This window comes from Quercus suber, unplaced genomic scaffold, assembly GCF_002906115.3.
Source record: "Quercus suber isolate HL8 unplaced genomic scaffold, Cork oak 2.0 scaffold_43, whole genome shotgun sequence".
NCBI lineage: Eukaryota > Viridiplantae > Streptophyta > Magnoliopsida > Fagales > Fagaceae > Quercus > Quercus suber.
Genome location: NW_027069508.1, coordinates 1,402,806 through 1,420,374, shown reverse-complemented (window position 1 = coordinate 1,420,374; position 17,569 = coordinate 1,402,806). Strand labels below are relative to the sequence as shown.

The following is a 17,569-nucleotide window of genomic DNA, read 5'->3' as shown; positions in this document are numbered from 1 at the left end:
AAGTCTCAAAAAAATAACAAACTTGCTCATTAAAAGAAAATGGTTGCACTCTTACAAACACCTCATATGTGGGAGCAAGAGAGTTTAAAAAACTTGGGACGGCTAAGCTCAGAGAAAAACCCAAGAACTCTTTTGCTCCCTAACAAAGATGGCAAAAAACTACAAAACTCTGCAAAATGTTTTGGGAGCTCTCTTGGAATAACTACTACTACTACTACTTCCTAACTACAAAATGTTCGAAAAAAAAAAATTGCAAAACTTATGAGCTTGTAAAATTTAGGTACTCATCCAAGAAAAATCCTCAGTTGCAAATTCAATGTCGATTGGAGGAAGATCATAGTTCTCGCCCCATTCATCTTCAAGCATAGGATAAACATCAATGTCATTGATATAGATAGCATTGAAATTTTGATTGTCAAACTGCGGAAACAACTCTAGAATAGATGGTGACATTTTTGGGGCTTCACAAAAATCCAAAACCGATTGTTCTTCTTCAAGAATTGGAAACACACTGCCTTCTTCTATGATCGTATTTCCAATTCCATTACCAAGTGGAGCTGAAATAGAGTTGTGTAGAAATAGTTCCACATTGTCTTCTTCTTTGATTGAATTTCCAACTCCATTACCAAGTAGAGCTGGTGTAGTGACCTCAAGCACAGATGATGGGGAGGATGGATGAGAAAACACACCTTTGGTCTCTTCCATGTCATTCCCATCAGTTGATAAGGAATTCTTATTCTTCTGTAACCATAGCAATCTGTCAATCTCATAAGCCCTTTCCCGATAAGCTGCAGCTGCCTCGAGTTCAGTATCAAAAGTACCAAGCCACACCCGACGGCCTAAAATTGGGTCACGAATCTCCGCGCTATACTTCCCCCATGGCCTACGCCGAACACCCTTGTATATCGATGATCTTCCACCTTTACTTTTGTAACGAAACCTACTACTCTCACCATCGTCCTTATCATCCCAAACCTGATTATCAGTAGTACTAATTTCCTGTTTGCCTTTATTTGAATTGTGTTGGGGACAAGTGTCTGTATATGAATCATGTTGGAGTCCCGGAAGCAAAATCTCTATGACACTGCGCTTAACAGTCATTGACTCATCTTTAAGCTCATATTCTTCGTCATCATCGCTTGAAGAATCAGTGGCATAAGGGTCAAGGTATATAATACGAACTTTCCTCATAGAGTTTTTCTTGGATGTGTCACAATTGTTGTCTTGATTTAATCTTTGCTTTTTGCGTTCAGGCATGCAGAGTCAAACCCCTAAAAATTTTCAAAATGAAATAAAATTAAAACTCTACCCCTAAAACCCAAATTGAAAGAACAACCTTTTCTGAGATGTAGTTCGAAAGAACATAAATAATAATTAAAATCAAAATATATTAAAAATAAAAATAAAAATAGAATAAATAATCCTAAAACTGATTGAAACCATTGCCTATCATAAGTGTTTATTGACTTATTTTCTTTTGTACAACTTTTTATACATCTTCCATTATTATAACTACCGATTTATTTTAAAAAATAACAATAAGATTATACTTTAACCAATTTTTTATCAAATAAGTAAATAAACTTTTGATAAAGAGCTACGTTGAAACACAGTTCCAATTTTTTGCTTATTCCTTTTTGTCAAAGTTAAAATTTGAATCTACTTTAAAAAATTGCTGTACATAAAAATTAAACCAAAAGCTGAATAGACAAAAATATAATATTTGTTCCAACATTGAGTAAGTAAAAATAAATAAAACAACATAGAACAGAAATCCTAGAACCCATTAACACCCTTGCCATGAATCATAAATTAAACACAGAAGTAATATTTGTTCCTACATTGAATAAGCAAAGATAAATAAATAAAACAGAATAGATTGAAAATCCTAAAACCCTTTGATATGACTCATAATTTGAACACAAAAATAGAATTTGTTGCTACATTGAACAAGCAAAAATAAATAAATAAAACAAAACAGAACAGAAATCCTAAAACCTATTAACAACCTTGCCATGAATCATAAATTAAACACAGAATAATATGTGTTCTGTCATTGAATAACCAAAGATAAATAACTAAAACAGAATAGAATAAAAATCCTAAAACCCTTGCCATGAATTATAAATTAAACACAAGAGTCATATTTGTTCCTACATTGAATAAGCAACAATAAAAAAAATAGACAAAAAACCCACATACCGTTTTGATCTTAATAGCATGGAAAAGGTTGGGGAAGTTTATTTCAGGGTCTGACAATGACACCAAGATTGCATGCAGAAGGTGGTCAAGAACAAGAGGAACGTGATAAAGGGAGAGATTAACAGAGCTTCTTCAGATAAGTCCTCTGCTTCACACTCCTCTCTATCTCTCTTGGGAAGCCTCACTGTCTTGTCGGGGAGAGAGATACAATTACAAGGTAGTGAGAAAGAACAAAAAGAGAATGTTATATATATATATATATATGTACTCCAGAATTTGAATGCCTTTCTCAATTCCGTAAAGGAAAAGGTAACACAAAGAAAACCAAGAAAGCAATGTAAATATTAAATTTTGGTGCTTACCCAAGTCGGTGAGTGATTTTCTCTTTTCAATATAGTTTCTCTTCTTGAATTCTCTCTTACACACACTCTGTCTCTCTGTTCTCTTCGAACCATGAAAGACCACTGTACTAATCCTATTCGGCCTTTGTTTGGTTCTGCTTCCTCTAGGACCACTACTACAGGCTTCGAATTTGAATTATATATATACGAGTGAGAGCCTTTATATATATATATATATATTATTATTATTATTATTATTAACACTAGTATTATATATATGGGTAAAATATAAACTGACCATAAATAAAAAAAAATTTAAATTAAGAAAATCCTCACGCAGAGGAGACGTGTCATGCTGATCCAGGATCCTTTGTCAAGTTTGCAACTTTTGTCCAGCTGGCCAGTCGTTTAGATAATTAAGTGATGTTTAGGATTCGTCATGATATAAATAATAATAATAATAATATATATATATATATAAAGGCTCTCACTCGTATATATATAATTCAAATTCGAAGCCTGTAGTAGTGGTCCTAGAGGAAGCAGAACCAAACAAAGGCCGAATAGGATTAGTACAGTGGTCTTTCATGGTTCGAAGAGAACAGAGAGACAGAGTGTGTGTAAGAGAGAATTCAAGAAGAGAAACTATATTGAAAAGAGAAAATCACTCACCGACTTGGGTAAGCACCAAAATTTAATATTTACATTGCTTTCTTGGTTTTCTTTGTGTTACCTTTTCCTTTACGGAATTGAGAAAGGCATTCAAATTCTGGAGTACATATATATATATATATATAACATTCTCTTTTTGTTCTTTCTCACTACCTTGTAATTGTATCTCTCTCCCCGACAAGACAGTGAGGCTTCCCAAGAGAGATAGAGAGGAGTGTGAAGCAGAGGACTTATCTGAAGAAGCTCTGTTAATCTCTCCCTTTATCACGTTCCTCTTGTTCTTGACCACCTTCTGCATGCAATCTTGGTGTCATTGTCAGACCCTGAAATAAACTTCCCCAACCTTTTCCATGCTATTAAGATCAAAACGGTATGTGGGTTTTTTGTCTATTTTTTTTATTGTTGCTTATTCAATGTAGGAACAAATATGACTCTTGTGTTTAATTTATAATTCATGGCAAGGGTTTTAGGATTTTTATTCTATTCTGTTTTAGTTATTTATCTTTGGTTATTCAATGACAGAACACATATTATTCTGTGTTTAATTTATGATTCATGGCAAGGTTGTTAATAGGTTTTAGGATTTCTGTTCTGTTTTGTTTTATTTATTTATTTTTGCTTGTTCAATGTAGCAACAAATTCTATTTTTGTGTTCAAATTATGAGTCATATCAAAGGGTTTTAGGATTTTCAATCTATTCTGTTTTATTTATTTATCTTTGCTTATTCAATGTAGGAACAAATATTACTTCTGTGTTTAATTTATGATTCATGGCAAGGGTGTTAATGGGTTCTAGGATTTCTGTTCTATGTTGTTTTATTTATTTTTACTTACTCAATGTTGGAACAAATATTATATTTTTGTCTATTCAGCTTTTGGTTTAATTTTTATGTACAGCAATTTTTTAAAGTAGATTCAAATTTTAACTTTGACAAAAAGGAATAAGCAAAAAATTGGAACTGTGTTTCAACGTAGCTCTTTATCAAAAGTTTATTTACTTATTTGATAAAAAATTGGTTAAAGTATAATCTTATTGTTATTTTTTAAAATAAATCGGTAGTTATAATAATGGAAGATGTATAAAAAGTTGTACAAAAGAAAATAAGTCAATAAACACTTATGATAGGCAATGGTTTCAATCAGTTTTAGGATTATTTATTCTATTTTTATTTTTATTTTTAATATATTTTGATTTTAATTATTATTTATGTTCTTTCGAACTACATCTCAGAAAAGGTTGTTCTTTCAATTTGGGTTTTAGGGGTAGAGTTTTAATTTTATTTCATTTTGAAAATTTTTAGGGGTTTGACTCTGCATGCCTGAACGCAAAAAGCAAAGATTAAATCAAGACAACAATTGTGACACATCCAAGAAAAACTCTATGAGGAAAGTTCGTATTATATACCTTGACCCTTATGCCACTGATTCTTCAAGCGATGATGACGAAGAATATGAGCTTAAAGATGAGTCAATGACTGTTAAGCGCAGTGTCATAGAGATTTTGCTTCCGGGACTCCAACATGATTCATATACAGACACTTGTCCCCAACACAATTCAAATAAAGGCAAACAGGAAATTAGTACTACTGATAATCAGGTTTGGGATGATAAGGACGATGGTGAGAGTAGTAGGTTTCGTTACAAAAGTAAAGGTGGAAGATCATCGATATACAAGGGTGTTCGGCGTAGGCCATGGGGGAAGTATAGCGCGGAGATTCGTGACCCAATTTTAGGCCGTCGGGTGTGGCTTGGTACTTTTGATACTGAACTCGAGGCAGCTGCAGCTTATCGGGAAAGGGCTTATGAGATTGACAGATTGCTATGGTTACAGAAGAATAAGAATTCCTTATCAACTGATGGGAATGACATGGAAGAGACCAAAGGTGTGTTTTCTCATCCATCCTCCCCATCATCTGTGCTTGAGGTCACTACACCAGCTCTACTTGGTAATGGAGTTGGAAATTCAATCAAAGAAGAAGACAATGTGGAACTATTTCTACACAACTCTATTTCAGCTCCACTTGGTAATGGAATTGGAAATACGATCATAGAAGAAGGCAGTGTGTTTCCAATTCTTGAAGAAGAACAATCGGTTTTGGATTTTTGTGAAGCCCCAAAAATGTCACCATCTATTCTAGAGTTGTTTCCGCAGTTTGACAATCAAAATTTCAATGCTATCTATATCAATGACATTGATGTTTATCCTATGCTTGAAGATGAATGGGGCGAGAACTATGATCTTCCTCCAATCGACATTGAATTTGCAACTGAGGATTTTTCTTGGATGAGTACCTAAATTTTACAAGCTCATAAGTTTTGCAATTTTTTTTTTTCGAACATTTTGTAGTTAGGAAGTAGTAGTAGTAGTAGTTATTCCAAGAGAGCTCCCAAAACATTTTGCAGAGTTTTGTAGTTTTTTGCCATCTTTGTTAGGGAGCAAAAGAGTTCTTGGGTTTTTCTCTGAGCTTAGCCGTCCCAAGTTTTTTAAACTCTCTTGCTCCCACATATGAGGTGTTTGTAAGAGTGCAACCATTTTCTTTTAATGAGCAAGTTTGTTATTTTTTTGAGACTTTGATTTTTTGATTTTTGATTTTTTTTTTTTTGATTTCATGTTTTTAGGTCTTTGGTTATATTCCTAAATAAGTGCTCTTGAAAACATTTTCAGGTTTTTGATTCGAATGAAAAATCACAAATTTTCCTATGTATTATTGTATTGATATTAATTAAAAATCTTAACTCACCACTTAAAAAAAAATTAATACATAAAAATTAAAATCAAACTAAAAAATAAGCAAAATCAAAATAACTGTGTAATAAATCCACGCCCTCCACCCCCCCCCCTACTAATGATAAACTTGAAAAAAAAAAAAAACAGCTAAACATATATTCACATGTATAATTACATAAATTTGAAACCTAAAAAATGACGTTCAAAACTAGCTTTTGTGGGACTTTTAAAAGTTTGGGGGCGATTCTTGAATATTTGAGGCATACTGTAGCCATGTAGATTTTAGAAAAAATATTTTTTTTTATTTGGAAGATTTTTGTTTGTTATTTTGGTGGTTTTAGAGAATAATTTATTTTTTGGATTAGTTTTAGAGCTATATTAGAGGTTTTAAGATTATTTTGATCCCTTTAAATGTTTAACACTATATTTGTCATTTTATATGTTTTAGGGTTATTTTGATCATTTTAGAGGTTTTAGAATAGTCGAGGGTATTATGATCATTTTGATGATTTTACTTGCTTTTTTGAATGTACTTTAGTCATTTTTGTAGATTTTTGAAACATATATATTAGAGGTCTTTTTAATTTTTTTTTTTTTTTATCAAAACATTTTTTCAACCCCAAAAATGTGTTTTCTTAGTCAATGGAAAAATGATGTTGGTTTGAGCAAGTTATTGTTATTTCAAACATAAAAACACTAGAAATTTGCTAAATAGTATAATTTTTGGAAAAATTTGCTAGATAGCACTTGACCAAACTTATTAGTTATGCAGTACTTTTCTGAAACTCGAGTTTGTCAAACTCGACTTCAAGTGAAACTCAAGTTTACCAAACTTGAGTTCTAAGCATTATGTTTGATCAGATTGTTATAATGCTTGGAACTCAAGTTTGGTAAACTCGAGTTCCAAATGAAACTCTAAAATTATGCTATTTGGCAAAATATGCCCAGAAACACTTGGGAGTGAAGAAAACATTTTTCCAGAAAAATATACTCTAAAAATAAGGGGGCCTAGATGCTTCTTGATTTTTTTTCCCCTTATGTTCCTGATAGTTATTTATTTATTTTTTTGAGTAAAAGTTCCTCATAGTTATTTAATTCTAGGCTTTTAGAATGCTTGGCTCTAATCCAATGTTTGGATTTATTATATTTCAATCACCTTATATTCTCCTCTTTTCTTCTATACCTCATCTACTTTCATTCATATCATAAAAAAAGACGCAGGACTATGACAAGGATATTTAATACTTTCTAGCTACGTTGCGATGGACAAAAGGAAAATTTTTAAAATAAAATAAAAAGATGAAGCTTTCTTTAGGTTACCCATGGAAAATTTTGATATATTTCTTGTTTTTATTTTGGTTGAGCTCGCTGAGGCTATGGCAGCTAGTCGAGTAGTGGCATTTGCAAAAGGGGAGCATTGTTTAGACCATTCTCTTGTTAGATGAGAAGTTTTATTTGTAGGTTTAGATGTTTGGGTAGAGTAACTACCACTTGATTTGAAATTTGTATTCTAAAAGAATTTGATTCAGTAATAAAGTTTACTTAGCTTTTTCTAAAAAAAAAAAAAAATCGTAAACAACTAAGAACATGCCATATTTTTCTCCAATCTATTTGTGTCACTTAAAACCATACCGAGAATTAAGATAACATCTATATCATTTTCCAAAATCTTATTTTGATGGATTGAATAATAGGTATTTTTTTTTAATATGGATTAATCCTCTAGCTAGGACGTTCAAAAAAAAAAGAAAAAAAAAATTTTTTAAGAGGAGAAAGCAATATTATAATATGTTATTACTATTTGGGGGCCCTCTTATAAGTGGGGCCTTAGGCAGTGGCCTAAATGGCCTATAGCTTCAGTCGGCACTGACTCCAACATCAAGTGCAAACACCACCAATGCTCCCCGCGAAGCACATATCTTTACCATTATTAATTGAGATGAAATTCTATAGGACTTAGTATAAACCCTTTGATTTATGCCTTCCAATAAGGACATGCCACATCATTATATTACTAAAATATAAATATATCTGATTACACAAACTAACATCCCAATAAACACCATATTTTTGGTTTTAAGTAAAAGATTGATGTGGTGTTATTAGGTGTGGACCATGTGGTAGGATGTATTAAGTTATAAGTAAAATCCTGATGTGACGATCTCTTATGAATATTGTAAAATATGAGTTTTTAATCCAGTTTTACCAAATTTGGACTCTATTAATTAAAGTTGTTTGATTAATTGTGGTACTAATGAAAGATGAAAGTTTGTGATACCAGCCCTATTGGTATTATGTTTCGGCATAATTTTTGGCCTTTCAAAATTGAATCCAAAATTTACAAATCACAATATTTCTTGCTATATTTCAAGATACTTCTAATACTTTAATACTTAATTAAGAGTCCGAATTTAGTAATGATGGGGGCTTAAAACTCATGTTTTACACCATTTAATAAGAGATTGCCATATCATATTTTTTTTACTTAAAACTAAATATATTCTATTACACCTAATAACATTTCAATAAATTCTTAATTAGGTTGGATTTTCATATGGGTATTAAAATTGATTGTGTGATTATGCCTATTATTTAATATGTGATATGATAATATAACATATTGGGATTGGAGGGTGTAAAACTTGGGTTTACACCACATTCTTATAGAATTTAATTTACTTAATTTAACTTAGAAAATATTTAAGTTTTTTTTTTTATTAAAAAAAGATATATATATATATATATTTTTTTTTTTAAGAATACATCAGAGCACATGCAAGGAGACAAGCCTATATAATTGTAAAAAAATGGCAAAAATACATTTTTGGTCCCAATATTTGGCCATGTTTTCATTTTGGTATTTTTAAATTTGCTGTAATTTTGATTCATATTGTTATCTCATTTATAGAAAACATAATTTGAAAATAGCAATGCAATCAATTAATCACATAGGCGTTCTCTGTTATTGATGATAATATACATTTAAAGAAATTAATAGTATCCTTTTTTTTTTTAGCTGAAATATAAAATTTTATATTACTAACAAAATAATATTATACACAAATTTCATAAATTTCTAAAGCACTAGCATCAAGTGTATTAAATGTTAAAATTTTAGTATTTAGAACACTATACAAAAAAATCTTCATGAGATTTTTCAATTTGGCATTTGCCATAGTGCAATTCTAATAATAGCAGCACACGGCGAGATGTGGTACAAATATTTGGTTATTTTTTTTTTAAGCTTTCTCTATCTTCATGATGGTTGGGAATTAATTAATAACTAAGGTACATTGTAAATTACACCTAAAGTTTGGAAGTGTTAGATTTTACACTTGAAATTTTAGAATTTAGATTTTACTTCCTGAAATTTGGGAGTATTTCGATTTTACAATATATTTTAGCATTTGGATTTTACTCCCTAAATTTTAGGGGTGTTCGGATTTTACACCCCTAAAGTTTGGGAGTGTTTAGATTTAACTCCCTAAAGTTTCAAAATTTGGGAGTGTAAAATCCAACATCCCCAAGTATATAAAATCTAAATTTTGAAATGTCAAGGTGTAAAATCCAAACACCTCTAAATTTCAAGGGGTAAATTCTAAATTTTGAAACTTCGGGATGTAAAATCTAAACACCCTCAAACTTTAGAGGTGTACTTTATCGTTTACCTAATAGCTATTCAAAGATTCTCTCTCTTATATCTCTTCATGGGGAATAACAAAAATGAAAGAATTAATTTTTTTTTTAAATAAAGTAATATAAGAATAAATTATGGATGTAGAGTTATTGTAAAGTGATGTGTTAAATAGATAAAGAAACTTATTATTTTTATTATTATTTTTTTTATTTTTATTCATTGCTTATTTGATTTACAAACACGAATAATACTAGAGATACAAACTTACAAAATTTTACAAACTGCTGATGGTGAGTGATTATTGGTAAATGAAAAGTGATATTAATGGTAGCATAGATAAAACCAATAAAGAGGTTGAGCTCATCTCAACATTTTGTAAAAATGTTGTAAAATAGTTTGTGCTATAAATTACTCTTACAAACACCACCTTGTGACTTTTCACAGTTTAACTAACAATTAATGCGACAGACATAATAATTGCTGCAATATTTTTACAAATAATTGAATTAACTAATTTTAATTAAGAGTAATGTTATAGACACAAACTATTTTATAATATTTTTACAAACTTTATTGTGGTTTTAGTAATGAATTATACTAGAGATACAAATTCTTTTACAAAATTTTACAAACTGCTGATGTGGTAAGTAATTATTGGTAAATGAAAAAATGATATTAATGGTGGGCTTAGATGAGAACTAATAAGGAGTTTGCCACATCAATATTTTGTAAAAATGTTGTAAAATAGTTTGTGTTTGAAACATTACTCTTTAGTAATTTAAATAATTATTGGTAAACATTTATGTTAGTAGTTGACCCATATTAGAACTAATAAGAATTTGTTATATTAATAGTTTGTAAAAATGTTATAAATAGTTTATGCTTGTAGCATTATTCTTTAATTAATTCACATAATGACTTATTGTACACATCACTCTCTTATCTATCTTCAATCATGACGAATCCTAAACATCACTTAATTATCTAAACGACTGGCCAGCTGGACAAAAGTTGCAAACTTGACAAAGGATCCTGGATCAGCATGACACGTCTCCTCTGCGTGAGGATTTTCTTAATTTAAATTTTTTTTATTTATGGTCAGTTTATATTTTACCCATATATATAATACTAGTGTTAATAATAATAATAATAATAATATATATATATATATAAGGCTCTCACTCGTATATATAATTCAAATTCGAAGCCTGTAGTAGTGGTCCTAGAGGAAGCAGAACCAACAAAGGCCGAATAGGATTAGTACAGTGGTCTTTCATGGTTCGAAGAGAACAGAGAGACAGAGTGTGTGTAAGAGAGAATTCAAGAAGAGAAACTATATTGAAAAGAGAAAATCACTCACCGACTTGGGTAAGCACCAAAATTTAATATTTACATTGCTTTCTTGTTTTCTTTGTGTTACCTTTTCCTTTACGGAATTGAGAAAGGCATTCAAATTCTGGATACATATATATATATATATATACATTCTCTTTTGTTCTTTCACTACATGTAATTGTATCTCTCTCCCTGACAAGACAGTGAGGCTTCCCAAGAGAGATAGAGAGGAGTGTGAGCAGAGGACTTATCTGAAGAAGCTCTGTTAATCTCTCCCTTTATCACGTTCCTCTTGTTCTTGACCACCTTCTGCATGCAATTTGGTGTCATTGTCAGACCCTGAAAAAACTTCCCAACCTTTTCCATGCTATTAAGATCAAAACGGTATGTGGGTTTTTTGTCTATTTTTTTATTGTTGCTTATTCAATGTAGGAACAAATATGACTCTTGTGTTTAATTTATAATTCATGGCAAGGGTTTTAGGATTTTTATTCTATTCTGTTTTAGTTATTTATCTTTGGTTATTCAATGACAGAAACATATTATTCTGTGTTTAATTTATGATTCATGGCAAGGTTGTTAATAGGTTTTAGGATTTCTGTTCTGTTTTGTTTTATTTATTTATTTTTGCTTGTTCAATGTAGCAACAAATTCTATTTTTGTGTTCAAATTATGAGTCATATCAAAGGGTTTTAGGATTTTCAATCTATTCTGTTTTTTATTTATCTTTGCTTATTCAATGTAGGAACAAATATTACTTCTGTGTTTAATTTATGATTCATGGCAAGGGTGTTAATGGGTTCTAGGATTTCTGTTCTATGTTGTTTTATTTATTTTTACTTACTCAATGTTGGAACAAATATTATATTTTTGTCTATTCAGCTTTTGGTTTAATTTTTATGTACAGCAATTTTTTAAAGTAGATTCAAATTTTAACTTTGACAAAAAGGAATAAGCAAAAAATTGGAACTGTGTTTCAACGTAGCTCTTTATCAAAAGTTTATTTACTTATTTGATAAAAAATTGGTTAAAGTATAATCTTATTGTTATTTTTTAAAATAAATCGGTAGTTATAATAATGGAAGATGTATAAAAAGTTGTACAAAAGAAAATAAGTCAATAAACACTTATGATAGGCAATGGTTTCAATCAGTTTTAGGATTATTTATTCTATTTTTATTTTTATTTTAATATATTTTGATTTTAATTATTATTTATGTTCTTTCGAACTACATCTCAGAAAAGGTTGTTCTTTCAATTTGGGTTTTAGGGGTAGAGTTTTAATTTTATTTCATTTTGAAAATTTTTAGGGGTTTGACTCTGCATGCCTGAACGCAAAAAGCAAAGATTAAATCAAGACAACAATTGTGACACATCCAAGAAAAACTCTATGAGGAAAGTTCGTATTATATACCTTGACCCTTATGCCACTGATTCTTCAAGCGATGATGACGAAGAATATGAGCTTAAAGATGAGTCAATGACTGTTAAGCGCAGTGTCATAGAGATTTTGCTTCCGGGACTCCAACATGATTCATATACAGACACTTGTCCCCAACACAATTCAAATAAAGGCAAACAGGAAATTAGTACTACTGATAATCAGGTTTGGGATGATAAGGACGATGGTGAGAGTAGTAGGTTTCGTTACAAAAGTAAAGGTGGAAGATCATCGATATACAGGGTGTTCGGCGTAGGCCATGGGGGAAGTATAGCGCGGAGATTCGTGACCCAATTTTAGGCCGTCGGGTGTGGCTTGGTACTTTTGATACTGAACTCGAGGCAGCTGCAGCTTATCGGGAAAGGGCTTATGAGATTGACAGATTGCTATGGTTACAGAAGAATAAGAATTCCTTATCAACTGATGGGAATGACATGGAAGAGACCAAAGGTGTGTTTTCTCATCCATCCTCCCCATCATCTGTGCTTGAGGTCACTACACCAGCTCTACTTGGTAATGGAGTTGGAAATTCAATCAAAGAAGAAGACAATGTTTTTTTTTTTTTTTTTTTTTTTTTTTTTTTTTTTTTTTTTTTGAGGGAGTACTTATGGCATTGTTGATTATTGTGTTTGGAATAAAGAAAATTCTTATTTTATAGAATAAAATGAAGTTTCTGTTTTGTTATTAAAAAAAAAATCATTGAAAAAAAAAAATCAAAATTATTTCTAGAAAATAGAAGAGAACTAAAACGGATAAACAAACATATATTCTTTGGGAAGGAAAAAGAAAAATTTTGATTAATTTTTTTTACTAATACAAGCTACAACTTACAAGCCACTAATTGTAATTTTCTTTTTCGTAAAGTAAGTTAAATACTAATAACTAATTTCTATTCATGTCTTCAGAACTCCATATGTATTGCGTTGGCCAATCATCATCTTCAAAACAATTCTAACCCAAATCCATATCCATAAGGACCATAACTGAATCATCTTCAAAATGGATCTCATATCCATAACTGAATCACGATCCGAACCCGAATCTTGAGAACGATTTGAACCCAAATTCCTATCCGAATTAACTTGAAAACGATACGGGCCGAAATACCAAATAGACCAATGGGCGAGGACCCAGATGGGCCTTGTCACCACCATATCCACATGTCGATGGAGCACAGCATCAATGTTTTCCGTGTGCTTATATATATATATATATAGGATTCTCTTTATATATATACCCGAATCAATATTTCAACGGTATCAATGACATTGATGCGTATCCTATGCTTGAGGATGAATGTGGTGAGGAATACACTCTTCCTCCTTTCGACATTGAATTTACTACTGAGAATTTCTCTTGGATTGATGATGTCCTAAATTTTACAAGCTCATAAGTTTTGTAGTTCTTTCCTCCTTTTTTTTTCCCAAACATTTTGTAGCTAGGAGTAGTAGTCGTCATTCTTCATATTTTGGAGGATTTCGCCATCTTTGTTAGGGAGCAAGAGAGTTCTTGGGTTTTTCTCTGTGCTTTAATAGCCATCCCAAGTTCTTGAGTTGTTTGTAACTTGTAAGAGTGCAATTTTTTTCCTTTTAATGAGCAATTATTATTATTATTATTGTTTTTTCGACATTGATTTTTTTTTTTCTTTCATGTAAATAAAAAGGTACTTGGTTATTATCCTAAGATATTTTTTTTAATGAGTAATTGACAGTATTTGAAATCAAATAGAAAACAAATTAACTTTTCAATATAAAACAAATTGTTATTTTAGAATTTGTATAAAAACACTTGAAAATACAATATTATTAGCTTTTTTATAACTCTAGAACAAAATAAATGAAAGAAACGTTTTTATTTATTTATTTATTGCAATATAGAAACCCCCATCAAATTTTGGACAAGTTGAATGAAAGTAACTCATGAAAAATTAAAGTTTAAAACCGTTTTCTAAATCCAAGATCATCTCACCACCTCACCTCACCCATATAAAAAATACCAATCACTCACTCTTGAAAACCATCCCAAAAATCTCAATCTAATCAAACAGGAAATTAAGGAATCTCTAGCTAGCTAGTACAAGTTTTGCACCATGGCAAGGTTCAACAACATCTTCATCATGGTGGCTTTGATCTTAGCAAGTGGAGTCATGGCCTCACTTGCTCAGAAAAAGATAAGCCCACGAAAGCATGTACCAGGGTACCCCTTGCACTTGTTGCATTGCGCTAGGAGAGTAGAAGATGAGTGTGGGAAAGAAATATTCCTTGGAATGTTTGAGAAATTGCCTGTGTCTACCAAATGCTGCTTGCAGCTTATTAAGAAAATGGGAAAAACTTGTCACGATGATTTGGATAAGGCAATTGTTCACTTACCAGATTACTCATCAAGGGCTTCCAAGGCAATTCCCAAGGGTAACCGGATATGGCATAAGTGTGCTTTGGTTGCTCGGCATATTTGAAATGCTCCTTCTCCATCCAATTAAATAGTAAATTGAATTCTATTTAGTAATTTTGTACTACGTGAATGTTAACATTGAATAAATCTTCATTTTGCTGTTGAATTAAGAAAGTATGCTCAATCAATAAATAGAAATAATTTGTCTCACAATCTAAAATTGAGGTTTCTTATTCAGTGGGAAATGCTTCCTTCCAATATTCTTGTGCATTGGATAGGATATAAAGTCGACACATGAACATTTAAATTCATGTAGTGCACGTGTCATTTCCAATACACAAGAACATTGAAGGAAAGACATATTTTTCTTTCTTTTTTATTTTGTTTTATTTTATTTTAATTTTTTAAAATTCTAAAGATTAATATATCACTCACAATACGATTCAAGTCATCACTTGTTTCCTATTTACCTTTTCCCTCTAATATCCACATTGCATCTCCTCTAATAGTAAATTGTTGGGAACTAACTCTTTGCTGGACTGACTGGTACTTGGTGGTAATATTCAAAGGAAACTAATTTACACTAGATTGTATAGCCATTTATTCACCCTTGATTTTGTGCACTTGATATGGATAGCAATACATGCATGCAAGGATTGGGTATATAACTATATAACTATATAACTATATATATATATATATATATTTACAATTGAACTTGTTGGTTGTAACTCAACTAGCTAGTTGTGTTATTTAAAGTGATGGAGTTTGCTAAAAAAAAAAAAAAAAAAGAAATAGATTGAACCTCTCATTATTAGAATTCCCGAGATTTAAGAATTAATTCCTTAATCATTTGAATTCTAATTAAATAATTTCAATGCTGTTTTGATTTTATTAGTAGTTCATAATATGTAATATTAATAGGAAAATGTGTAAAACTTAAAGTGCTCTTGGAATATTTTCAGATTTTTTATTCATACGAAAATCACAAATTTTCCTATATTATTGTGTAGATGTTAATTAAAAATTTTAACTCACTACCTTAAAATATTAATACATAACAATTAAAATCAACCTTAAAACTAAGAAAAATCAAAATAAATTTATTGAAAAAAAATCATTAATAGGTGTTGATGCCCATTTTTTGACAAAAGGGTCCAATGGCAAAAGAAGCCTAGTAATATGAAAAATGTGGAGAAAGAAAGCAGCAAAGTAAAGACCATTGGGCTAGAATGACAGGAATAATGGTCCATCGGCTTACAAAATAATAAGTGACACCAAAGAAAGAAAACAGGACAAGGAAGCCTCAAAGAATGAAGTAGTAAGCCCATGAGAATTGTAAGAAATAGAAAGAAAGCAAAAAGGGACTGGAGGAGCCCAAAGAAAGGAATTGGTAAATGGGATTGGTTCGAAGGCCAATAAACCCAAAGGCAAAGGATATGGTAATTGGGTCAGGGAAGCCCAAAGGATTTAGTAAAAGCCCATGAGAATGAAAGAGGTAGGAAAGAATAAAATGGGCCAAAAATGCCCAAAGAATGAAACGGGCCGATGAGGTCCAAAGAATGAAAAAGAGCCGAGGAAGCCCGAGGTGTTGAATGGATTGGCTCAACAGAATTGTTCGGCAGTAAAGACTAAAAGAAGGAATAATATGAGAAATTGGCATGGTAGGTGCTTCAGCCCATAAGCCCAAAATTAAAAACAAGACAAATAAAGGTGAATGATATCATAGCAAGAACAATGCAGTGGCGTGGCGGGAGCATCAGCCAGCCCACGGACAAAGGATGAAAAGGGGACATAGGCTGAATTAAAAAAGGGAAAGCCCACACCCAAGTAATGCCCAGCCTGAAGAAGAAATGGGATGTAGAGAATAAAGACCCAAAAACTCATTCACGCCCCAAGAGATAAACAAACATTGGAGTGTGTAGCAGAGTTAGACAAACCTGGAGGCAATGGCAAATGCATGAGAGCCAGAAAAGCAATGGACTCATATGGAAGTGGGGCATGCACATAAGGCTAAGGCACCACCTACCATACCCAGCCAATATAGGGGAGGTGGGCCACAGGTCAAAGGTAAGAGAGGGTGTGGTCTGGTGATGAAGAGAAGGGGAAGCCTATTTTGAGGTTCTTGCTCAAGCTTTTTTGGGGGAAATGTTCTGTGGGGATGACATCTCACCTAAAAGAGGTAAATATAAGCTGGAATCACTAGATGCATGTTATAGAGATTGGTAAGGGAGAAGTCTAGCCCTTATCCAGATAGGAGTATCAAGGGGAGTAAAAAACAAAACAAAACCACTAATGTGACTTTTTGTCATTAATCTATTCCTGCCGTAATCATGTTGTGATACTTTTCCTTTGTATTATTGTTGTTAGCAGAAAATATTTTAGTTAAAGTGTTTTAGTTATCCTGTTATATTGTGTTTTTCTGCTATAACAATTGTAACAATTTTTCCTGCCGTGAGCATGTGAATACGCTCAAGATTCCTACCAAGACTTGTCAACACAAGAAGGGCCAAACTTGTGCACAAGCTGACCTAAGGTGTGTCTCAATTAGGCCAGTCCCGACTTTTTTACCTCATAATCACAGGGCTGTGGTACTGCGGGAGCAATCCAGCCCAAGATGCAAAAAAGGCCCACCACAATAGGCAAAATCAAAATAAGTGTACAACGAAACCCAAAAAATTAAAAACCTAGTAATAAACTTGACAAAACTATCTACTAAACTTACATTCACATGCATAATTACATACATTTGAAACCTCCAAAATGACATTCAAAAGTAGCTTTTGTTGTACTTTTAAAAGTGTAGGATGATTCTTGAATAT

The 17,569-nt window shown here is 31.6% G+C and overlaps 2 protein-coding genes across 2 annotated transcripts; one reads left to right on the top strand and one right to left on the bottom strand.

Annotated features, from left to right (window-relative positions):
- Nucleotides 1-3: 3 nt before the first annotated feature.
- LOC111997357 (ethylene-responsive transcription factor ERF119) lies at nt 4-2,701 on the bottom strand. The gene is made up of 3 exons (XM_024029441.1): nt 2,565-2,701; nt 2,203-2,386; nt 4-1,271 (listed from the first exon to the last, which is right to left on the bottom strand). Exon 3 carries the CDS (start codon nt 1,255-1,257, stop codon nt 277-279), a length of 981 nt encoding a protein of 326 aa, XP_023885209.1. The 5' UTR covers nt 1,258-1,271; nt 2,203-2,386; nt 2,565-2,701; the 3' UTR covers nt 4-276.
- A 385-nt stretch (nt 2,702-3,086) lies between these two features.
- LOC136066702 (ethylene-responsive transcription factor ERF119-like) lies at nt 3,087-5,784 on the top strand. The gene is made up of 3 exons (XM_065771428.1): nt 3,087-3,223; nt 3,402-3,585; nt 4,517-5,784. Exon 3 carries the CDS (start codon nt 4,531-4,533, stop codon nt 5,509-5,511), a length of 981 nt encoding a protein of 326 aa, XP_065627500.1. The 5' UTR covers nt 3,087-3,223; nt 3,402-3,585; nt 4,517-4,530; the 3' UTR covers nt 5,512-5,784.
- The last annotated feature ends 11,785 nt before the right edge of the window (nt 5,785-17,569 follow it).